General features: G+C 52.8%; 1 protein-coding gene across 2 annotated transcripts in view; it reads right to left on the minus strand.

The window, feature by feature from the left end:
- Positions 1 to 44: 44 nt before the first annotated feature.
- Positions 45 to 23392, minus strand: part of STARD10 (StAR related lipid transfer domain containing 10) — a 27154-nt gene continuing 3806 nt past the window's right edge. For both annotated transcript variants that reach the window (XM_029957136.1, XM_029957135.1), the window contains exons 2-7: positions 22726 to 23036; positions 3993 to 4140; positions 3280 to 3383; positions 2545 to 2662; positions 701 to 753; positions 45 to 463 (exon numbers count right to left, since the gene is read on the minus strand). In XM_029957136.1, coding sequence (XP_029812996.1) covers positions 218 to 463; positions 701 to 753; positions 2545 to 2662; positions 3280 to 3383; positions 3993 to 4140; positions 22726 to 22932 — 876 coding nt within the window. In that variant the 5' untranslated portion in view covers positions 22933 to 23036 and the 3' untranslated portion in view covers positions 45 to 217. The remainder of the gene's footprint in view (positions 464 to 700; positions 754 to 2544; positions 2663 to 3279; positions 3384 to 3992; positions 4141 to 22725; positions 23037 to 23392) is intronic.

Below are 23392 nucleotides of genomic sequence, written 5' to 3' on the forward strand. Positions count from 1 at the left end.
GTCGTGCTCAGGCAGGTGGGAAACAGGCACAGCGACAATCCAGCTGAGGCTGTGGGATCGTTTATTGGGGCTCTGTCCAGCCAGGCTGCAGCGCCAGCCTGGGCCCGAGCCCAGCATCCCTAGAGGGCGCAGGGGGTGGGGGAGGGGAGAAAGCGCGGGAGGATCCGCCACCCCAGCCCCACTCCATCTTGTCTAGGTCCCTGCGGTGGTGCCGCGCTCAGGTGAGCGAGGTGTCATCGTCGCTGCCCTCGCCGCCCGCGCCGCCCAAGCGCTCCTCCCGACTCTCTGTCACTGCGCTCTCATCGATGTTCTCCAGCGAGTCCGCGTGCTGCACGGAGAGCTCCGACAGCGCCAGGCTCGGCAACGGGCTCTGCTCCGGGTGTAGCCACGGCTTAAAGTGCGGCTGATGCTTCTGCTTCCACTCAGGGTACTTGACGCACGCCTTGTACATCTTCTTCATGGCCTGGGGGCGCCGCCGCACATCCGAGTCAGGGGTGGTTGTGGAGTGAGACTGAGTCTTTGCCACTTCCGGGCCTGCACCCACTAGCGGCTCAGTTCCCAGCTCCCGGGACCCTGACTCTTGTTCATTTCATAACTCCGCCCCTCGGCCCTGACGCCGCCCCCCCGACTCCTAGACCCACCCCCTCAGCCGGAACCCTCTTTCCCTGCTTACGTACCCCAAAGTCCCAAGGCCACTCACCTTGGGTGCCAGGAACTGAGAAGATTTATTCACTACCCACTTGGGTAAGGAGCCTATGAGAACAGGGAAGGGTAATGAGAGAAGGGAAGAAGCAGACTCAGGGACGCAGCCCCCTCCAAACATACATACCAACCCACTCCTTCCGGCCTGTGGCTTCCAAGGCTCTTCTCCATGGGAGGGGAGGAGGCTGTGAGGCAAGTCCTACAAGACTTCATCACCCTCACTCTCTCTTTCTACCTCAGACCAAGGTCCCCAGGCTCAATTCTGTCTGCCCCCCCAAACCCACCTGCTATATCCCTCTTGTCCCTCTGCTGAGCCCCAGAGCATGGAAGAAAACCACAGGGTCTAAGTGACCACAGGCTACAAGTGGATTGAAATCCTAACCCACCAAACTCCTGCCTGCCACCTCCCCTCCACTGACATCCCTTCTCATACCCAACCTGTGATTAGCCCTGACATTCCATCCCCCTTCTACCTGTCCTTCCAAGCCCCCTACCCCACGCAGCCAGCCGAGCTGCTACATAAGCCTCTTGGCTTAGCTCCCCATCCTGGCCTCACCTGGAATCCACAGCCCAACTATCCACTCTCTCATTCCCAAGTGTCTGCCCTTGCCTCTGACACCCAGCACGGTCAGTCAGTGAAGTGCTAGGGAGCCCTTGGCCTACATTGCTGGGTGCTTGGTGGGGTTGGGGCACACCCGGGCAAGGATGTTCGGGGCTTACCCATCCTCTAGACACTCACCCATTCACTCACACTCCGCATCCACTCCATGACACCTACTCTGGACCAGCCCCAGGGACCCAAAGAGCAACTCACTGTCTGGGACACAACAGTGTGCCAAGTGCTCTGCTGGAAGGGAATGGGACCATGAGCATGGAACCAGTGGTAACTCTGGGCATCAGGGACAGAGGAGATGACACATGAGGCAGCCCTAGGGGCATGAGTAAGGGAGGAGAGGTGTTTCTAGGATGAGGGGGAAAGCTGCCTAGATGGGGAAGTGGGGCCGTGTAAGGTGTGGGGAAGGACTGGAAACCTGGGACAGGGGCTTAGGGCAACAGGGCAACAGAAAGTCACAGGAGAATTTTAATCAGAAGAGAGTCATGAGGAAATACATGTTTGGGAAAAATCCCTGTGTAGCTGTACAGACAGAGAAGGTGATGACTGTGGAGAGAAATGGCAGATTTAGGAGCTCTTTAGAAGGTAGAATCAACAAGAATTGGTGGCCAGACCTGGGATCTGAGCAGAGGGCACCCCAGTCAACCACCGGTTCTTGGTATGGGTGGAGGGGGTGGAGGCTTAGGAGAAAGGGAAAACTAGGAGGGAAAGATAGTTCATAGTCCTGCTTTGGACACAGTGAGTCTCAGGTCCCAGAAGACATCCTGAGGGATGAGTCCAGGAGGCCAATGGCCACAGGGATCTAGATCCCAGCAGAAAGAGACATGTCAGCTGGCCACAGAAGCCTTGGGAATAGCTGAGCCTTCCCATGGGGAGGAGGACTAAAGCCTTAAAAACTCAGGCCTCTGGGATGGGCAGAGGATGGGAGCCAGCAAGACAGACAGAGTGAAAGCAACCAGTAAGCAGGAAGCCAGTCAGAGCATGGGGGTGTGGGAGCCCAGGAAAAGGGTCCCAAGCTTTGTCATGGAGCAGTGGCTACCACCTTGGCTTTTGCGTTTCAAACCATTATAAACTCTCAAACGTTGGTTCAGATGATATTTTGGATGAAGATGCCCCAAAATACAAAACATCTCCTAACAGAGGCTCTTTTTGATCCCTAGTAGATCAGGCCACATCTCCTGTGGTATAGGAAAGGAGCCCATGATAAGCTGCCAGGGCCAAGCCCTCACCTTTGGGGTCCACCTGGGCCAGGTAGGTGATGACGCAGCTCTTGGGCCCCGTGCTCTGGATGAGGTAGCCCGTCTGGATGGATACAGCTCGGACCAAGTCTTTCCGAGGCGGGTATTTCTGGGGATGGAAGGCAAAGGGAGGTGAGACTCAGGGTTTGGGCAAAAGAAGTGTCTTTGTGAGTACACACACATACACACACACACACACACACACACACACACAGTTAGTTCACATCCCCTGGCATCCACTCCAGACCAGGCCTAATGTTGGGGTAAGAAGAAAGGGAGGACTCAGTCTAGGTCACTGTTGCCTCTCAAGGTTTCCCTGTTCCCCTCGGGAGAGCCCTCAGTCTGGGGTCCAGGGTCATGAGCACATACATGGGCACTCACACATGCACTCATCTTTGCGCAGGCCAGCTGTACCTGCCTATCCTGCCTGCCACGAGATCAAGGCGACCCAGCCTCAGGGCGTCTTACCACCTGCACCTCCTTTCCCAACCAGCCCATCCCACTTGTGCACAGTGATGGCCCACAAGGGCCTCTTCTCATCTGCCTGAGAGCTGAGCAGGGAGACAAGAGCCATTATTCTCACTATATAGTAAGGAAACTGAGGGCCAGAGAGCTTCGTGAAAGTCATGGTAGTAGCCAGAGGCCTCTTCCTGGGCCAGGCTTGCTGGCCCAGCTGAACCTGGGACCTTCCCCTGCCCACCCAGCAGGGAAGGCAGGTAGACTCACAGGATGTTTGACTGAGTAGTTCATAATGATGTAATCAGTGCCCATGGGGAGCCAGGAGCGGAGAGTGATGACATCACGGTTCTTCAGGGGCTTTGGACACCTCCCTGTGGAGGGCAAGGGACAATTCAGCAAGACCACTGGCTTGCCTGCCTGCAAGGGAGGGCATAGCAGAAGCCAGGGACACAGGGAGGCCTCGTTAATTGGCAATTCCCCCTGATCCAAACAGGAACACCCACCATCCACCCACCAGACAACAGTCCCAGAGCTGATACTAGGAAAGAGACAGAACCCTCGCCCCTCTTGTCGCCAGCCATTCCTGCTCACAACTTCACATGGCCCTTACCTTGCTGGCCTGACCTGTTCATATATGTGAATGTAAATATATTATTGTGAGTGTGTGTATCTGAAAATGTGTGACTATGAATATGTGGCATGTGGCCGCGGGGTGTGTACATGACTCTGTGTGCATGTGTGTAGAGTGTGTATACGTGAACATGGGAGTACATATGTGTTTGTGAGTATATGTGTGTGCGCCCAAGGGTCTAGTAGTGGACAGAAATGTCAGGGAGGGTGGCCCTATATCTAAGCTCTCAAGTCTCTGAGCAGCCTGGCCATGGGAGTGATCATAACGAGGAAAGGTGGCAAAAAGAAGCTGGGCAGGAGGCCTGGATGGAAGCAGACAGGCTAGGATCGGTGTTCTTGCGCCTGCTCACAAGAGTAATAGCCCACATCAGCGTTGACTGTTAAGCGGGCTATGTCGAAAGTCTCAATGACGTTGCTATCCCACTTCTTTCGGTATTCAATGTCGTGCAGGACGTCATAGAGTGTCTCAGCTGGCACATCGCGGCACTCCATCCGGCACTGCAGACAGACACATGGGTTGTCACGGTCACACAGGGCTAAGAGCTCTGGCCAGGAGACCACAGGGCAGACAGGCAAGAAGGGGAGAAGAACAGGGAAGAACAGCTTACCTGCCCAGCCCTCCCAGAAGCCACCTTTGCCAGGAGACAGACAGCCCCTGTATCCAGACACCATCTCCCCATCTCAACTCCCACCAAACCTCCCCTTTCATCCCAGTCTCCTTTTCCACGAAGCCTTCTTGAACGACCACGCCCGACCTTCTGGACTCCCATACACTAAATCTCTATATCTATGCCCTCCCAGACCCCTGAACTTCAGGGGTGGAGGCTCATGGCTGACTTAAGACAGAACCTGGTATGGGTACATGCCAAAGAAATGAAAGCATAAACAAATAAATACCTAAAGAGATGATTTCTTTCATTTATGGTATTCATCACCTGACCATACCATCACCTGACCATACCATTTGCCTTTTTTTTTCTTTATCCAACAAATACCTTTGGATTTCTTACAGTTTCTAGCCCTGTCCTCAAAGAACTTTCCATCTAGGGAAGAAAAGAGCCAAGAATACCTTTTTTTATTTAACCCTCAAAACGACTCTGTCAGACAAGAAATCCAAGGAGGAACTTGAAGCTGAGAGAGGTTAAGTAACTTGACTGAGGTCACCCAGCTAGTCAGCAGCAGAGCTGGGATTTAACCCAGATCATATGTCTGGGAACCAAGTAAAAACAGAACTAGGTTTTGCTGGGTTTGCATTCAGCAAGATGAAACTTAGTTCATGTCCTTATTCGGTGATTATTTTCACCCTAAAGCTCAAACCCCAGGCTCAAGGTCTGCTCAGCAACTGGACAAGTTATCTTGTGTAGTTTAAAAAGGTCTCCCAGAACTGGGCATTCAGAAAGTGCCACGGGAAACACATAGAAAACAAACTTCGGCTTTCTTAAGTCTAAAATGGGGCTAATACTTCAGAGCATTTCTCTGAGAACAAAATGCAGTAATGTGTATAAAGCACTTAGGATAGTACCTTGCAGAAATAAAGGTACCACCTCCGCTGCTGGCTGCAGAAAGAAGGGCGGGGATGGGGGTGGGGGAAGCAAAAAAAAAAAAAAAAAAGATAGTACCTGGCACGTGTGAGTGCATCTCTCAGTATCTCTGAGGGATCTTTTTACTTAAATCTTTTCATTATTGTAGAAACAGTACCATATATTTTAAAAAATTAGAAATACAGACAGCAAAAAGAAAACCATCATATTCTCATCATTTAGAGATTGCCACTGTTAACACTTTAGTGATTGTTCTTCCCAAGCCTTTTCTGTGCATATGTCCCCTGCCCCCCCATGAGATTATACGGCGCCTTCCATCCTGCAACCTTCTTCAGGCAGCGATCTCTACCATTTTGTTTCAATAAATTTTCAGCACAGCTAATCCTCAGAGCATATTCACATTTCTCCGGTCGTCTCAAATATGTCACTTTCCAACCAGTGCCCAATAAAATGACTCCCGTAGAGAAGCATGATGAGAAGAAGGGCTGTTTGCCATCAGTGAGGGAGTGACCAGAGAACGCACCGTCAACATTTACAAACGCACCTCAGGAGTGGGTTTCAAGAAGAGTGCCCCTTGGGCACCCAAAGAGATAAAGAAATTTGCCATGGAGATGGGAACTCCAGAAGCTCACTGACACCAGGCTCAACAAAGCTGTCTGGGCCAAAGGAATAAAGAATCTTCATACCGTATCTGCATGAGGTTGTCCAGGAAACATACTAAGGATGAAGACTGAAACAAGCTCTATGCTTTGGTTACCTGTGTACCTGTCATCACTTTCAAAAATCTACAGACAGTTAATATGGATGAGAAGTAATTACTGATTTTCAAATAAAGGTATAAAACTGTAAAAACAAAAGACAAGACAAAACCAAAGGTCAAGGACAGATTCTAGACTGCAAAGACTCACTGTGTGACCTTGAACAAATCACCTTCCCTCTCCGCTTTTCTGATCCATGAGGAAGGCTATGATTCTAGATCCAGTCATTTAACTAACAGCTCCAGTTCTGGCTCTGTGCAGAGCACAGAAGAATCAGAGTTGAATCTGAGGCCTGTCCTTGAGAGGCTTCTAATTGAGGGAGGAGACCAACTTGAAAATGGAGAGGTGCCCTAAACTGCCTGGTAAGGGCCCGAAGGAGGAGGTCAGCTCTGCCGAGTGGAGTGAGGCATCAGCCTCCACAGAGGAGCTCAGTCTGGAAGGCAGGTGTCTGCCAATGGGCCTGGAAGAAAGAACAATGAGGGAACAGCACAGAAGTGGACAAGAGTGTGGTGTGTAGACAAGCTGAGTTCCATCTGCTCCAGTTCCCCTGGTGTGGTGTAGCCTAATACTCAAAAGGACCTGGTTCCAGATCTTCCTAGAGAAATGCAGAATTCTGGGGCTGGGTCAGATAAGATGAGCCTGGAACATCTTATTGTGCCAGAAGGTAAGGACATACTCACAGAATGATAGGACCTTGCCCAGCAGACACAGAAGTCAGATGAAGGGCTCCCACTGGTTGGGTGAGCGACTTGTCAGGGTCTGCCCAAGCCTTTGCCAGTTTTAGCATTGAAAATTCCACACCCTGGGAGATTGGAGAATTGGCCACCTATCACATGCTAAAACTAGGACAACCTGTGTATCAATATAGTGATAATCAGGGCATCTGAATGGCTTAGTCACTTGAGTGTCCCACTCAGATTTTGGCTCATGTCATGATCCCGGGGTCATGGGATCAAGCCCTGCATCCGGCTCTGTGCTAAACACGAAGCCTGTTTAAGATTCTCTCTGTCTCCTTCTGCCCCTCTCACCTGCTTGCACATACATGCTCTAACATACAAAATAGAATTAAAAAAATAACAGATTATATTTGGCACCTGGGTGGCTCAGTTGGTTGAGCATCTGACTTTGGCTCAGGTCACGATCTCACTGTTCTTGAGTTTGAACCCTGTGCTGGGCTCTGTGGTAACAGCTCAGAGCCTGGAGCCTGCTTTGGATTCTGTGTCTCCCTCTCTTTCTGCCCCTCCCACAATTACACACACTCTCAAAAATAAAAAACATTAAAAAATTTTTTAAATCAAAAAATATTATATTCCACTGAATTAAATAGGAAACCAAAGTACATATAGGTATGAATAAATAAATGGAATTTTTGATGAGGAATAGGGTATTACTTCCCATAAAATATTATTAATTACAGGGGGAAAATGAGTAACTTCATTGTAGAGAAGCCTGGCAGACCCCCTCCTGAGTCACGTGATCACAGCAAACATTACTAGTAATGGGCCGAGTTTCAACTGGGTGTTGCCTGGTAGGATGCAATGAAGAGAATACAGTCACCACTTAGGTGACATTTCTGCCAAGATGCATAACTGAAGTCTAGTCATTAGAAAAATCAGACAAACCCCAAACCCCAAATAAGGGACGTCTACCAGAGTCCCCCCTGCTGAGTGTCAGGGTTGTGAAAGTCAAGGAAGGATTCGGGAACTCCATCAGACCTGAGGAGACTCAATGACACGTGTGAAGGAACGAGTGAGCGAGTGAACAGAGTGAGGGAAGGGCTGGGATGGTGAGAAAGGTGTCGGGGGAGGTGGCAGAGGTCCAAATGGCAGCAGAAGCAGCATCCAGACGACCTGCACTGAGCAGCCGTGTCGAGGTCTAGACGCTGCAGCAGACATTCAACGCATGCTCACTCTTTACCCCAAATTATAAGCTGGTCTTCACTCCTGTGCTGTACAAAGTAAAGGACTGGGGCCCCGGAGATTAAGCAACCTGCCTGAATCAGACAGCCGGAAAGCAGCAGAGCAGGGATTCAAAACCGGATTTTCCTGTACTCTAAGCCATCAAGGACCACTCAAGTGTGGCTTCTGAGGAAACAAGAGCTTCTCTACAGCCAAGTTTGGAAGCTGATTTGGCTTTGCAAGTCCTCAGAGGTGTTATCCTGGGCAGTGAGTGTGTGGAGGGGCAGTACCAACAGAATTATGCTCTTGAGTTGACTGCCTCTTTCCTCTGGCCAGGCTCAGTGTGCCCAATGGCCCAGGTGCACTCATGGCTAGGGGTTGGGTGCATACTGAGGGGGGCCCGCACTGCCCAGACACTGCCCATTCTCCCTCAGGCTCAAGGCTAAGTGGCTTCTGGACCAAAGGCCTCCCTCTGAGACAAGAGGCAGTGGGTGGGGCATGGATGGCCACGAGACAGACCCGAGACAGGCCTGGCAGTTCAGTGTAAACTCTGCATAACATTTTATCTTCACCCTTGATCTTAGCCAAAAGGCTGAGAGGAGATAACATTTCATCTTCCAAATAAAGAGGGGAACTTTAAAGGTTTCCCAGGCTGGTGGCGGGCTCTCGGGCAGGAAGGCCAGCAGTGGCTCCCTGCTGGCAGGGTAGGGAACCCTGGCTGGGGCAGTGGTACTGCAGGTGACAAGACAGGTGGGCTGGGTGGCTGCTCCAGAGAGCAGAGTGGAGAGTGACCATGGGTGTCCTCATCCCACCTGGCTCCCAGTCATGCTCTTTCCACAGCCCCCAGGAGGCAGGGGGCTGTGCCAGGAGGGGTAAATTACATAGGGAATTGTTCCTGCCCACTGTGGCAGCCAACACATCTGTGAGGTGTAATTCTAAGAGGCTTCAGAGGGATGGTGGGGGTAGTGGTGAGTCACTGGAGAGCACCTGAGGGGCAGGCCTGTGACTGGATCGCACAGCCATTGGGCCCTGGGCAAGTCAGTCACTTCATCTGGACATCTGGGAGCTCCCCCTGCAAACCAGAACTGAAGGGGGGTTGCTCTTGGTCACCCAGGCAAGAAGCCATGCTGAGCTGCAAACCCCTCAAAGCCTGGTGACAGCAGGGAAGCTGACTTGCTGCTGAGAAAACTGTGGCCCAGCGGGAGCACGTGACACCAGAGAAACTACAGACTGTATTTCCTGCATTCCACTCTCTCCAGCCCCGGGAGATAGAAAACTGGGGTTGCTCAGAAGCCCTGGGACCTGCACACCCTCAGCCCTCAACACGCTTAATCCTATGGAGCCATGGTCAGAAGGGACTGGACAAGTGAAGGGGGCCACCAGGGGAGACTCTTGCAGGTTTTGAGTCTGGCAATCCCACGTTCCCGTTCCCATTCCTCCCCCTTGGGCACAGCGCCTGGGTCTTAGTTTCTTCATTTGAAAAACAAGGATAATAATAGTACTTGTCTCAGGAGGATTTTGTGATTAAATTAAATGAGATCATGTATGTAATATACCTGGCATATAGGAAATACTCATAAAATAGTAGCTGTTAGGTCTTCAGCCGGCTTCCATGAGCAGCCATTCACCCTTCCACAGATATGATGGGACCAGGTCACATTTACACGTGCCACCTCATGTTTTGTGCCCTGCATTCTTCTCCTGCCACATCCTGGGGCCTGCCCATCCGTCCATCCAACCATTCACCACTTTCTGGAGTCTGCTGTGTACCAGGCCTGCAACTGGGCAGGAGGAACTCGGAGGTGAACCAGAGGCCCCAAGAAGTGGGTGGCATGAGGGACAAGGACACAGAATCCCAGTAGAGAATGAGTAGGGGTAGGGGAGAGGGGCACAGCAACTGCGGGAGCAGAAGGCAACGGACCCTAAATGGAAAAGTGGCAGAAGTGCCACAAGGGGAGAGAGGGCATTTCAGCAGAGGGACTGATGGGTGCAAACACCTGGAGGCTTAAATAAGTACAGGGGCACCTAGGTGGCTCAGCTGGTTAGGCTTCCATTGGTTCAGGTCATGATCTCATGGTTCATATGTTGGGGCCCTGCATCGGGTTCTGCTCTGACAGCTCAGAGCCAGGAGCCTGCTTCAGATTCTGTGTCTCCCTCTCTGCCCCTCCCCTACTTGTGCTGTGTATGTGTGTGTTCTCTCTCTCTCTAAAAAAAATAAACATTTAAAATAAATAAATAATTAAGTACCCAGCAGGATCCAGTGCCCAAGCTGTGTCTCACTGTACCCCTCTCTTCTCTCCTACCTTTTGCCCTGTACTTCTCTGGGGGCCTTCCCAGTGCTCAGCATCAGAGAAGGAGGGATCTCTACTGAAGGAGGGAAAGGGGAGGCGGAGAGAAGGGCTGCAGTATCTCCCAGGACGCAGGGAGATAGCTGACCCGAGACAGGGGACAAGAAGTAAGATCACCTTCACAGGGCTGTGGTATGGCCTTGAGGGCCAAAGGCCAGGGCAGTAACATGCAGACTGACAGACAGGTGGACCCAAGTTTGGCCCTCACCCCAGGTCTCCAGTATCCTTTCCCGTGGGATTCGTGAGCCACACGGATTATCCCACAGTCCTAGGAACCCAGGAGATGATCTAATTCTTCACACACTTTAGTTACCACTGGGGAGAGTGAGGCCCAGAGAAGGTAAGGGGTTCACGTGGGCTCTGAAACATCCCACAGGTTGCACTGCTGCTCACTGTGCTGCATTTTGGTAGACAGTATTGTAAAAGGAATAACTGTTATATAAATCATCTTTCCCCAACAGAACCATATTCAAATCAAAGGAAGTGTTCCTGACTAGGTGGGGCACTCAGTATCAAATCAATCCCAGCCCTGAACAATAACCACAGCCTCAATAATCATTACCATGTACCAGTGGCTCCAAATCACTGCCTGAGTCATCACCACAGAGGAGACAGCACGTGGCCCATGGACCCCACAGGAGCTGACACGTAGGGCAAACTGCCTCTGCCAGTTGTCTGCAACACCAATACTGTCTTTTATCCTCCCAAAACCCCAATGGGTATCATCATCCCCATTTTACGGATGCAGAAACTGAGGCCCAGAACACTATATGGATTGACCAAGGCCTGAAGGCTAAGAGTGGTGAAACAGAGAACTATTGCCTGGGTGTGCCTGACCCCAAAGTGTCAAGGGTTCTGCTACCTTCATCAAGGGGCAGAACTGGCCCAGCTCAAACAACATGCTGGCAACTGGAGACTGTCTTAGTTAATGGATGGTTATTATGCAGAGCTCATTGGATTCAGAGGGCTTGCTCACCAGGAAGGCAGAGCTCAGACATTTTTCCTCAGAGCAGAATTCCTGACTCTATCCTCAGAGTGCTCTGGGCTTAAAGACAGACCTGTACTTTTCCAAAACTCTGCCCTGGAGCTCTGCACCTGGAAGACCCCGGAAAATCTCTCAGTCACTGCATTGCCCCACCAGACCCATCCAGGCCACACAGGCTCGTGTTTATACAGCAGTTCCAGGCCGTCTAGGTCAGATAGGTCTCTGCCCCGCTACATCCTGCCTTCCTGGCCTTGGCTTGGGCAAAGGACATCAGCTCTGAGTCCCAGCATCTTCATCTGTCAAACAAAGATAATCCTCCCCTCAGAATGGAGCTGTGAGGATTAAGCGAGGCTTGTACAGAAAGCCCCAGCCCCAGCCTCTCCCCCCCACACCCGCCACTCCCCCCAGGACTTCTCAGGCCCTGCCTACAGGAACACCTTCTTGCTAATCCCTAATGGGCAGGATATACAGGGCCAAGGAATAAAGTTTAAAAAAACAAAACTGCCCCAGATCCCTCCACAGCATGGATGGACAGGGAATGAATGGGCAACTCTTGGTTACCAGGGCCCTACAAAAAATGTACCTGTTCCCCCCATCACAGCCCACACAACCAGGCACTGTCAGCCCCATGTTGCCCTGGGGCTGAGAAATGCAGCCTGGTCTGGGGCATACTGCAGGTGAGAGGCTCAGCTTCAGCAGCCCCACTGCCTCCGGTTCTGAAGGGTTCCCTCCCAGAGCCCCCCACTGTCTCTCCCAAAGCCCTCAAGAGGCCAGCATTAAGTCAAGCTGATAAAGCACCTGCCCTTGCTCTGGGGCTCTAAGAATGCAGACCTGTAACACCTTCCTCCCTGTCCCACCCCCCAAATCTGAAGAATAGCTCAAGGGCACTGACATAAGGGGTCAGAGAGAAAGTGGGGAATGAGATACAGGAGGAGAGAGGTCTGGATCAGTCCTGCTCTCCAAGAACTTTCCTTCTCTGGCTCCTTCCCTATTTTGTCTTTGAACAAACTTCAGTCTGGCTGCTCCCTGTCCAGGCAGCTCTTCCTATCCTTAAATCTTTTAGGATGACCTGGGACCTACTTCTTGTCTCCTCCACCCCCAGGGCCTCCCTCCGTCAGCACACACTGCAATGCACTGACTGGCCTGCAATGCTTTGGCCCCTTATTCGTCTGGGCATCCTCTGTGTCTAGCATGGGTCAGTAAAGAAATGTTTCCGAATGGAAGGATGGACAAGAGAGCCAGCAAAGAGGTTGGGCCTGTGTAGGCTTCTCTGACTTTTAGAGTGCAGGGGCCACAGCCGGCGGTCCTTAGTGCTTCTGTGGATTTCGGAAGGAAGGTCTTGGTGAAAATCTCCTAGACTCTTGTAAAAATCTCCATGGCACTTGAGGCTTTCTCCTCCTGCCATCATCCTTGCATAAAATGCAGTGTAGGGGTAGGGGGTGTCAGAGAAAGGTTCAGGGAAGATTCCGGGACTTGCTGAAAGATCCTTAATAGTTCTGCTAGTTAAAGAAAAGTAAATTTAAATTGTACTGAGGTGCCAATTTATATTTAGTAAGTTAGTTAAAATATATGAAATATTTACTGCTTGTGAGGACATGGTAAAATCATTACACAGTTATTGACACCAAAAATTGGTTCCACCATTCTGAACAGCTATTTGGCAAAACTTTTTTAAGTTGATTTATTTATTTTGAGAGGGAGGGGGAAAAGGAGGGGGAGAGAGAGAGAGAGAGTGAGTGAGCACATGAGCATGAACAGGGGAGAGGCAGAGAGAGAGAGAGAGAGAGAGAAAACCCAAGCAGGCTCTGCACTGTCATGTAGAGCCCGATGCAGGGGTTAATGCTGCAAACCATGAGATCATGACCTGAGCCGAAATCAAGAGTCAGACACGTAACCTACTTGAGCCACCCAGGCTCCCCATTGGCAAATGTCTTTTAAATCATAAAAATGCCTTTCAACTCAATTCCTGGAATCCCAGAATCAGAAATTTTTACTCAGGATAAAACACCAAAAAACCTTGCTACAATATTTATGACTATATTATTGCATTTGTAATTGCCAAAATATACTTAGAACCTGAAACACCACCAATAGCTGGGCCTGGTTGGGTTAAGACACGTCACCTGGATGATGACTGCCCAGCTGCTGAGAACTGTGCACCCCCACCTGCCCAGGGAAGGGCAGGCTCTGAACCTCCAGAACCCAGAACAGGCCTGGCATGTTGCAGCTGCCAGAAATGTTGAATTAATAATTCTGTAGCAGTATAAGGAACTTTTACAGATGCGATGTTAAATGGAAAAAGAGGATACAAACATGTACCTGTGCCAAGGTCTAAAGTACGTATAAATTATCCATACCCTTAAATGAGAGTTGAAAGGAACCAAAGAAAAGTTTACTCAGGAATTGAGGCTCTAGTGATTTAGTTTTCATTTTTGAATTCTTGGTACCACACAGTTTACACAAGACATAGAAACTATACTCCCCACCCCCACCCCAAGTTGAAAGTGTTGTCCAGAATCGGGGGTCCTTGTTCCCTGGACCTGGAAGCCTGGGCTGAACTGAGATGGGGCCTGAGCTGCCCATGTCGATGCTGAGTTACCTCAGAAAGGCTCTGCATCATCTGACCATGCCAGGAGTGGCACCAGAGGCGACCCAGGGCCTCCTACCCTCAACTGCATAGGCAATGACAACGTGGGTGGGCAAGGCAGGCAGAGAGGGTGCAGGAGGCCAAGATGCAGCTAAAAGGAGGAACACGTAAGTGGAGTCCTACAGGATAAGTGGAAGAGCAGACGTCAGTTAGGTGAAAGGTGACAGAGCTCTGGGCAGAGGTGCTGGCCTGAGCCTGGGGGCTGGAAATGGCCTGGACTGGCTGGAGGAAGGGGAGGGCTCCGCAGTGCCACTAGGTAACCTGAGTGAGCGTGGAAGGAGGCGGGAGGAAATGGAGCTGTCCCTTGAGGACCTCAGGCTGTTCATTCATTCATCCATTCAGCAAATGTTAATGGTGTGCTAAGAGCTTCACAAATTCATTTAATTCCATCCTCTCAATTACCTGGGAGGAGGGAAGATTATGCCATTTGTAAATGGCAGCTCAAGAAAGTGAAGAGAGGAACAAACACGGAACCCAGCATTACCCACAGTTCACCACGGCTATTCCCTGAGAACCAGCTTCTGCTCTGTGGAGGCCCCAAGGAATCCCAGGTCAGCAAGCATCTGGCCAGGTGAGGCCTGTCCCTGAGGACCCTTGCTAGGGGCTGGCTCTGTCCAGAGTGAGGGGAGCTGGAAGGACACAGAGAACATGTGTGGTGTGGGCCCAGAGCAGGGGCTCCTTTCCCCATCTTCTAGCTCAGTATCCCCACCTGCACAATGACCACACAAGCCTAGCGGCCCTCTCTTCTGAAGGGAAGGGGATCTGGCACCAAATACCTCCAAACCTTCTTCTCCCCAAAAGTGGGGTCCCTTTGAGACTGTGGAGAGTGCAGGTGCTGCCTTGCTGCCCCTAGACAGGGCTCCTAAGTCTGCTCAGGCAGACTAACCCAGGCCCTTTGTTGTGCTCTCCATCCAGGGCTGAGTGACTCATACCTGCTCTGCCTCCTTCCCCATCCCTCCCTCCAGTCTCCAGCAGCTTCCCTGGACCCCTACCACACCCCTCAGACTCTAGACCAGTGGGCCCCAGCTCTGCAGCAGTGAGGACATCCTGCTCTGACATCTCCGAAGCTGACCTCCTGGTCTGGAGCTCCTGCCACTCCAGCCCTGGCAGAGCTGGGAGAGCCAGAGAGAAGAGGGAGAAATGCTAAAGGCAGAGAGTGGGTGGGCCTGGAAGAAAAGGGAGGGATGGGAAGACTAGTGACAGAAGACAAGGGCCAGGGCTGACACACAGACATCAAGACAAAGACAAACTGGATAAACACCTTCCAGGGCTGCGGAGACTGCCCGATGCCCCCAAACCACTCTCTCTAGTGAGCTCCAGGTTGCGATTTTAACAGCCTCTGGGGCATCATCTCCTGGACGGCCCACAGGCTCACTCTCACCATGTCCAGTACTATGGTGTTATCTACCCCAAAGCCCACTGCCCTCCGCCTCCTCCAGGGCCTGGAACCTAGGCATGGTTCTGGACTCCTCCCTCTCTCTCATGCCTGGGATTCCACTCAGCCATGACCTCCCAACAGCTCCTCTTCACCAACCGAGGCAGGCTTCCTCATCCTTGGTTGGATCACGGGAGCCGCATCCTTGTCCCTGGTCTCCTGGCTCCCAGGCCAGTGTTTCCCCAGCAGCTAGGAAGCTTTCTAAACCCCAGAGCTGATGATGGCACTGCCCACCTTGAAAGTCCCTGCTATCTCTCTCTCTCTGCCTTCGGGCCAGATCCCAACTCCAAGATGTCCTCCTCACTCTGGTTCCGCCCCCACTCCTTCTCACTCTCAGTCTGCACCCCTGCCTCTAGGAGCCTACACAACTGAGGGATTCACCAAGAATTGCTCAGCTTGCCACCTGGCTCCTGCTAGGGTCCCAAGGCCCCACCCAGCCACCACCCCCCCTTCTGTCAGCCACTGGCCTCCCTCGGCCTGAGTTCTCTTGGAGGGCTATCCCCACCTTCGTCAATCTCCCCACTAGGCTTCAGGAGCAGGGCCCACGTCTGATCCATCTCCAGGTCTCCAGCACCGGCACAGTGGCTGACAGAGTGGGTGGGAGGTATGAGAAGAGGTTTGTTGAATGAATAAATACTGGGACAGAAAAAAAATGGAGGAAAAGGGACAAGTAGAGACATAAGGGCAGAGGCAGTAACCATCAGAGACAGGGACAGAGGACACACCCCAAGCGGAGACTCTGAGACCTGGAGGTAGGCCCAGAGGCTGGGCCTGGAGGCTGGATGGAGATAGGGAGAGGAAAACTGTGGCAGAACCAGCACTGAGCCCGGGGCTAGAGCTGCCAGGAGACAGCTGAGGAGACATAATTGGATCAGAGACAACTCTGCTGCAGTGAGGGGGCGTGACTCACACACGGTAAAGCCAGACACAGAAACACACAGTCCCACACTCAGAGGCACATACACACAACCCCAGGCACATGCACACACATACATACACACAAACACATACATTCAATACGATTTACTGACCCCGATCAGTTTTCTGCCCCAGGGCTGTCACCTGGGCAGATGTGAAGAGGCTCACAGTCCACCTAGCCAAGGACCCTATCACACACACAGTCACACACAATCCAGCCCCACAAACAGAAAATGCACACAAAGTAGTCCAGACAACCTCTATCACACCATCCTGTCCTCAGAACACATAACCACCATCTGGTATCTTATTTAATTATCTGTTTATTTCTGTTCTTCTTGTCGCCTTCTCAGGATGTAAGCCTCCTAACAGCTAAGTCTGATCTGTCTGAGGTGCCACTAAATTCCTGGATATAACACAATACTTGGCATATAATATGTGCTCAATAAAAATGTGTTGAATGAATGAATGTCAAAGACACACAAAGGAACTTCATCCCCTCTGGCTGTCAGGCCTCTGCTTTAAGACTTTTTATCACTTCTTTGGTCCAGAATCAGGTCCCAGGAAACTTGGAAGGAACCAAAGATGGGGAGGGATGGCAGGTGCGGGTGCCAGGAGATGGTAGAGAGGATCTCATGGAACCAGGAGCAGATGCAGGTTGTGGCATGAAACCCAAGGATGAGATTAAATGGCCCAGGTCCACAGTACTCATCCCCTTACTTCCCATGTGTGTGCTGCAGGGGGCACTGTACATGTGCAGGCCTTGCTCACCTGCCCCAGGACAGAAAGATTCTAGAGACATCAGAAGTAGCAAGTATCTGCCTTTGGAGAGCCCAGGATGAGAGGCAGGGAGGCAGTTGTTAGGCTAAAGCCCCAGATAATAGCTCCAGCGGCCCTGTGTCACCTGCCCCAGGCTCTCTAATGACAGGTGAGAGGAGCCTGTATTTGGCCTGGGATCCACCGCTAAGTCCTGAGCCTGCCACTTTTTTTCACTATCTGTATTTCTGAAGGTTCAAGGGCCCCAGAACACTGAGGCTAGCCCAAGCATGCCAAAGGGGGTAAAGTGAGGGACACCTCAACCCTAACACCTGGTCTGAACAGCTCTCTGCCCACCTGTTGCTGACACATGCTCATCTGCCTAGGTCAGAGGCCAAGGTAAAGGGTCAGGGCTGGAATAACGTTTCTATCCTATCTATCATGGTGGCAACCTGGTTGCCAAGCCTTTGCCCTAGCCCCTCGGGAACCGGCTGGAGTGACACAGCCAACGTCCCAGATTCTGGAGTCGTAGCACCCACAGCCCTGGCCCAGCCGGGCATGGAGATGCAGAGGAAGAAAGAAAACCCATCTGTCTCCAGGACTCCCTCCTTCCTCTCACCTCCTGAAACTTTAAAGACTCTCGGCTGGAAACTGAGCTGGGGCTCGTTAAAGTTTAAAAGCCAGAGCCTGGGGAGCTGGGTGTGGAGGCACCAAGGCAGCCTGGGGACTAAGGGCTCTTCTGGCCCCAGGGGGACACTGACTAGAGGCACCTACCCCCACTCCACTCACACTCACAAGGTTCCTCACCCCAAGGAAGGCATCAATGGGGCTGCATATCCACACCATCTTACACCCCAGCCTGCACCTGCACAATAGTTTGCACACCACAAAGGGTTACACTATCTATAACTGCTGTGTCCCATCCATTATCCCTCCTAAATCTCTCTGGATGCAATCCCTTGCTCCACTCCCCACAGCCCCTGCTTCAGCACAGGACTCAGCACCTCTGTCTGGACAAATACAGCTTCCTCATCCTCCTCTTCCTCCCCTTCCAATTCCTACCTGCTTTATCAAAAACCCTCCCCTGGCACCCCAGGACCTCTAGAACCCATGTCCTAGGACTTTGGTCCAGCTCTCTAATCACCTCCAACTCCATACTAACCACCTGCCGGTCTCCTAATGTACTGCTCTATCTCCCGCCTCTGCTTTTTGCACAGCTGCTCCTCTATATGGAAGGCTCCCAATGCAATCAAACTTGTCCATCCCATTGTCCACCCAATTCCAAAGGGATCACCTGAACATTCCAGGAAGCTTTCCCTGGCCCCCAAGTCTGTTTCACAGGCCCCCTCTGGGTCTCCATAGCTCCTGTGACAAATGTTTGTCCATGCACAAAGGAGCTCCTTGAGAGCGGCGCTTGGGCTTGATCCCCCTCTCTGTCCCTAACCTTCAGCATAGGGCCAGGCAGAGAGGCTATCAGTGAACATTCACTCAATGAGCAAATGAATGAAATGCCCACAGACAGGCAGGGCAGCACTACTATCCACACTAAATAGATGAAGAAGCTAAAGCCTAGGTGGTGGCAGCAACCTGCCCAAGGCCAGGTGGCTGTGACTCTGGACAACGTGCCCTCTCCCCCGCAGACTCAGCCTAGCCCAGAAAGACTTCCTCTAAAGTTTCCAGACACCTCTGACTTGAGGGACTTAGAAGGAACAGACTTGAGAGCTTGGAGGGGTGGGGTGAGGGTGCTTTGTGGGAGCAGGTGGACAGTGAGATAGGGAAGGGAAGGGCTGTGGAGCTTTCTCCAAAGCAGAAGGGGAGGAGCCATTGGAAAGGAAGTCAGAGAAGACAGGTCCCCACTGCCCAGCTTCCTGTAGCAAGAGGAACCTCAGGTTCTCAGCCAGAGTCCTCTAAGAGACCTCCCACCCTTGCTCCAGCCACCAAGCCCCTCAAGGACCCTGCTCACTGGGCCCACTCCTGCCTCTGTGGTCCGCCTGTGAATATCTGCCCCTTGTAGTAGGCAGAAGTCACCTGGAATTGTCATTCCTCTCCTCACCAGGGTCTGGAAACTTCTGAGGACAGGACCAGGTCTCCTCTGGCTCTCACATGGCTAGCCAAGCACAAGGTTAGGCAGGTTGCAACACTGGAGAGTCTGAGCACATGAGCATCAGGGGCAGGGCTTAGCAGGCCATGTCACCTCCTGTTTTCTTCCCTTCATTCCTCATTTCTCTCCCATGGGTGCCAGCACAGGTGTTGAGTTCAGAGGCCCTTAGAGCCAGGAAAGTCACTAGGCAGAAATGGAGAAACAGCCCAGAAAGGGGCAGGGACATGCCAGTGGTCATCCACAGAAGAGGATACCACAGCCAGGCCTGGACCGTCGCTGGCCCTGCTTAAATGACTGGCAGACACCCTAGTTTTGCATTTCTCATACACTCAGACATTGGCCTGGGCAATGAGAGACCTAGGTTTGGGTTCCAATCTGCCCTCTGCCTTGGACCCAGGATCTGTGTTCAACATCTGCCTCTGGACCAAGGCCTGACCTCTTAGGAGGCAGTGTCTGCTTCCTCTCCCTGTCCTTGTGTCCAAAGCACAGTGTAGACCCAAGGGCAGGCCAGGTTGGAGGCTAGGAGGGAGAAAGAGGGTAGAGGTGGCCTCCAACAGCCTCTCCCCTTTGTCTTGGCTCCAAATGGTGGGCCCAGAGCTACTGTGGCCTTCAGGGACCTCTGGACACAAGGACAGGGAGAAGATAAGTCTAGGGGAAGGGAGATGAGGAGAAAATCAATCAGGTAGACAGATGGAATCCTACCCCCACCCCCACCTGAGGATCATAAGAACAGGGCATGTCCAGGGGACAGGCTGGCTTTCCCAGCTCAAGGGCAGGCCCACAGACAGGCTGGGACAGGATGGGGTGAGGGGGCAAAAGCTAAACAAACACCTGTGATTGAGTCCCATCCCCCTGGAGTGACCAACCATCCCTGGGGACTCTGGCTTCAGACCTGCTGTGTGACCTTGGCAAGCCACTTCCCCTTTCTGGGCCTCAGCTGTCTCATTTATCAAACAGGAATGGGATTATGAGAATACCACGCACTTCAAAGAGTTATTGATGGGGTCAAATGCCATGACGTTGACTAACAATGTGAACCCATGCAGAGCGGGGCAGGTGCTCTGGAGTCAGGCTGGCTTGGGTCCTACTCCTGCCTCAGCTGCCTGTGATCTTAAGCAAGTGACTCTTGGCCTCAGTTTCTTTGTAGCATGGAGACAAGCCTACTACTGCCCAGGACTGGCCTGAGGGTAAATTCAAAGATGGAAAAGACGCTTGACTCAAACCAGGGGCTCCTATCAGAAATGAGATTTGCTGCATGGAACCTGGGAATCCTGGAACCTCAGGGATGGGGAGCTCAGAGACCTCTGACCATCGCCCAGAGCTCCACTTGGCTAGGCTGAGGGGATCAGGAGTCAGGGGGCCAGCAGGTCGGGATGCCCATAGCCAAGGCCCCAGCCTCCATTCTAGGCCCCAGCCCTGCTTGCCTCCGGTCCCCAACTCTATCTCCATTGTGAGGAGAACAGAAAGAGCTAGGCTGGGAGACAGGAAATCTGGGTTCCAAGCCTGGTTCTTCTAGGACTTGGCTGTGTGACCCTGGGCTGGCCTCTGCCCTTCCCTGAGCTTCAGTGTCCTCACTCACACCCCATTTAGGAGGGAGTATGAATCAGGGATTGCAGGGGCACCTGAGTGGCTCAGTCGGTTGAGCATTCAGCTTCGGCTCAGGTCATGATCTCACAGTTTGTGGGTTCGAGCCCTGCATCAGGCTCTGTGCTGACAGCTCAGAGCCTGGAGCCTACTTCAGATTCCGTGTCTCCCTCTCTCTCTCTGACCCTCCCCTGCTCATGCTATCTCTCTCTCTCTCTCAAAAATAAATAAAACATTAAAAAAAAAAAAGAAACAGGGATTACAAAGGGCCTTTTGGCACCTCCAAACTGCTCAGTCTGAGATGGAAGGAGGATCCAGGTCCCAGCTAGGAACTACAACACCCATTTTTTCCAAGTCCCCTCCTCTCCCAAGCAAGGCCACTTGACAAGCCTGATCTGACCACAAGGGGGTCTATTGTGGAGGTCTCGCCCCAAGACCCATCATCTCCAGTCCCGGATTGGGCTGGGTTTATTCATTAACTAAACCAGATGGAGGAGGCAGCTCTGCCCTGTTGACACAAAGGGTGGGAGTACTGGACTTAGTTCAGACTTCCCCTTCTGGAGAGCCTTAAGCCTTTCTCAGGTCACAGGAAAACAACCTTATTCTCACAACAACCTTGCTCACCTTTCATTCAGTTTGTTCCTTCCTTCTTTCCATCCTTCATTCATCCTTCATCCTTCATCCCTGCTCTATCTGTGTTGGATGCTAGGGATGCAAAGAGGGATAGGATCTGTCCCTGCCCTCAGAGAGCACCAAGCTGGGACACCACAGCTTCCCTGTGCTTCCTTGTCCTCAGCCTCACACATAGGTCAGGCCCCCAGGAAGCCCCTGCCCAGGGCCCTCAGGCCTGGGCAGAGTCCCAGATGGGGAGACGCACATGGAAACCCAGAGAGAAAGAGATAATCAGATAGCTAGGATGCAGACAGAGTCATGGGAGCAGGGGCGGGGTGGGGGGGTAGGAAGAGAAGGCAGACAGAAAGCATGAGGCAGAAGGCCACATGGGACAGATGGACAAATCTATAAATGACTAAGATTTAGTAAAGCAGAAAGGCATAGGGTCAGAGAGGGAAGGTCAGATTTCTCAGACCATGGTATGAAGTCAAGATGCTAGAGCTAAGTCTGAGGGCAGGAGTGCCCTCTGAGTCCAGTGCTCTGCACCTGCCCTCCTCCAACTCCCCCACACCTCCGAGGAGGGCAGCAGAAAGAGGAGGGCAAAAGAAAGGCAAGGGAGGTGAAGGGCACAACCTACTGCCAAGAACCCATTTAAGGGAGAACTGCCCCCCCTCGAAATGAGGCACTCACAGCAATGTCAGATATATTGGGGGCAGCTACCGAGGCCTCTAGACCAGAGTCTTCACCAGCCTCTGCCCCATCTAGTCCCCAAGGGGAGGTGGGTTCACGGGGTCCCAAACCTCAAACCTGCCCAGTATGGGCAAAGAGAAAAGTCATGGGGCTGTGAGGAGTGGGGCTTAGGCTCTGAGGGAGCTGACTTGCCTGCATCTGCTGGCCTCCCTGGGTCCCCTCCTCCCATAGCCTGGCCCTGTATAAAGCAGGGACATCCAAGCCCTGCCTTCAGGATCTGCCAACCACAATCCTAAGTCCCTGCAGGCGACTCTGGGAGCAGCCAGGGAAAGAAGAGGGAAGAGCAGCACATCAGGCAAGAAGGAATCAGGTCCCTGGCACCCAGGACTGCAGAGAGTGGGGACAGAACCAGGAATTAGGGAGAGAAGGGTTCAGTCTCCCCACCTGGGATGACTCAAGTCAGGAACCCAGTAAAGATTTGCCAGGACAGAGCAGTCCCAGAAGGAGACCACTCTCTTAGACAGGCCTGGCAGCAGCCCACCTCCCAGGAGCAGGCAAGGGCATGCAGAAGCCTGGCTTCTGGCTGAGTGAGCCAGAGTGAGTCACACCCCCTCTCCAGGCCTCAGTTGGCCCATCTGTGTAAGGAGCACTTGCCCAGCAAACTGTGCCTCCCCCTGGTTCCCTGGTAGGAGACTCCTTCTGAGTCCATGTGCACAACCAGGTATCTGTGGCCCTGCAGAGAGGCAGGAGACTCCCTGTCTGAGGCAGCAAGGGTGCAGTGGAGGCTGCAGTGGGACTGGGCAATCTTACCTTGATCTTGTGCAGAGTCCGATCCATCTCCACAGCCTGCACCCACACAGACACGCCGGCCTTGCTGTAGGTCAGATTCCAGCCCTCCTCGGCCTCACATTCTGACCGGAAACTGCGGAAGTCCTGGTCGTCGGGCACCTGGACACTATCGCGGCCTAGGACTGGCCGAGGCCCTTGGGGCTCTGTTGAGGCAGCGGACTTCTCCATGGGGAGGCCCAGGGCCCTGGTCCTAGTCCTACTCTCCTGGGTCCTCCGCGGAGGCTCCGACAACGTCGACTCGGCTGCAGATGCTGACGCCACCTTCCAGGGACCTGCAGGACCGGTTTCAGGACGGGAGTCAGTGCGCTGGGGGCGCAGGTGGGGCTGTCCGGGGTCCTGGGCGGAAGGAGAGTTCGACACAGACAGGGGCTGACCCCTAGAGAGCGCGGACCCGCACAGGGCAGTCACGGGGGGCACCCCCAGGTCAGACCCCAGACCTCCCTGGAGCTGGAGTGGGGGCTGCGTATCGGGTGTGGGGGGGCGGTCCTCGAGAGCTCTTCGGGAACCCAGGGGAGGCCAGGACGCGAGGTGACGGACGGTCCGGCGGGGCTCCGCGAGGTGCCGGCCGGACTGGCTCAACTAACTCGGCAGCGGCGCCGGCGCGGGCTGCGCGCCGGGCGGGTGGTGG

The sequence above is a fragment of the Suricata suricatta genome, chromosome 11, assembly GCF_006229205.1.
Source record: "Suricata suricatta isolate VVHF042 chromosome 11, meerkat_22Aug2017_6uvM2_HiC, whole genome shotgun sequence".
NCBI lineage: Eukaryota > Metazoa > Chordata > Mammalia > Carnivora > Herpestidae > Suricata > Suricata suricatta.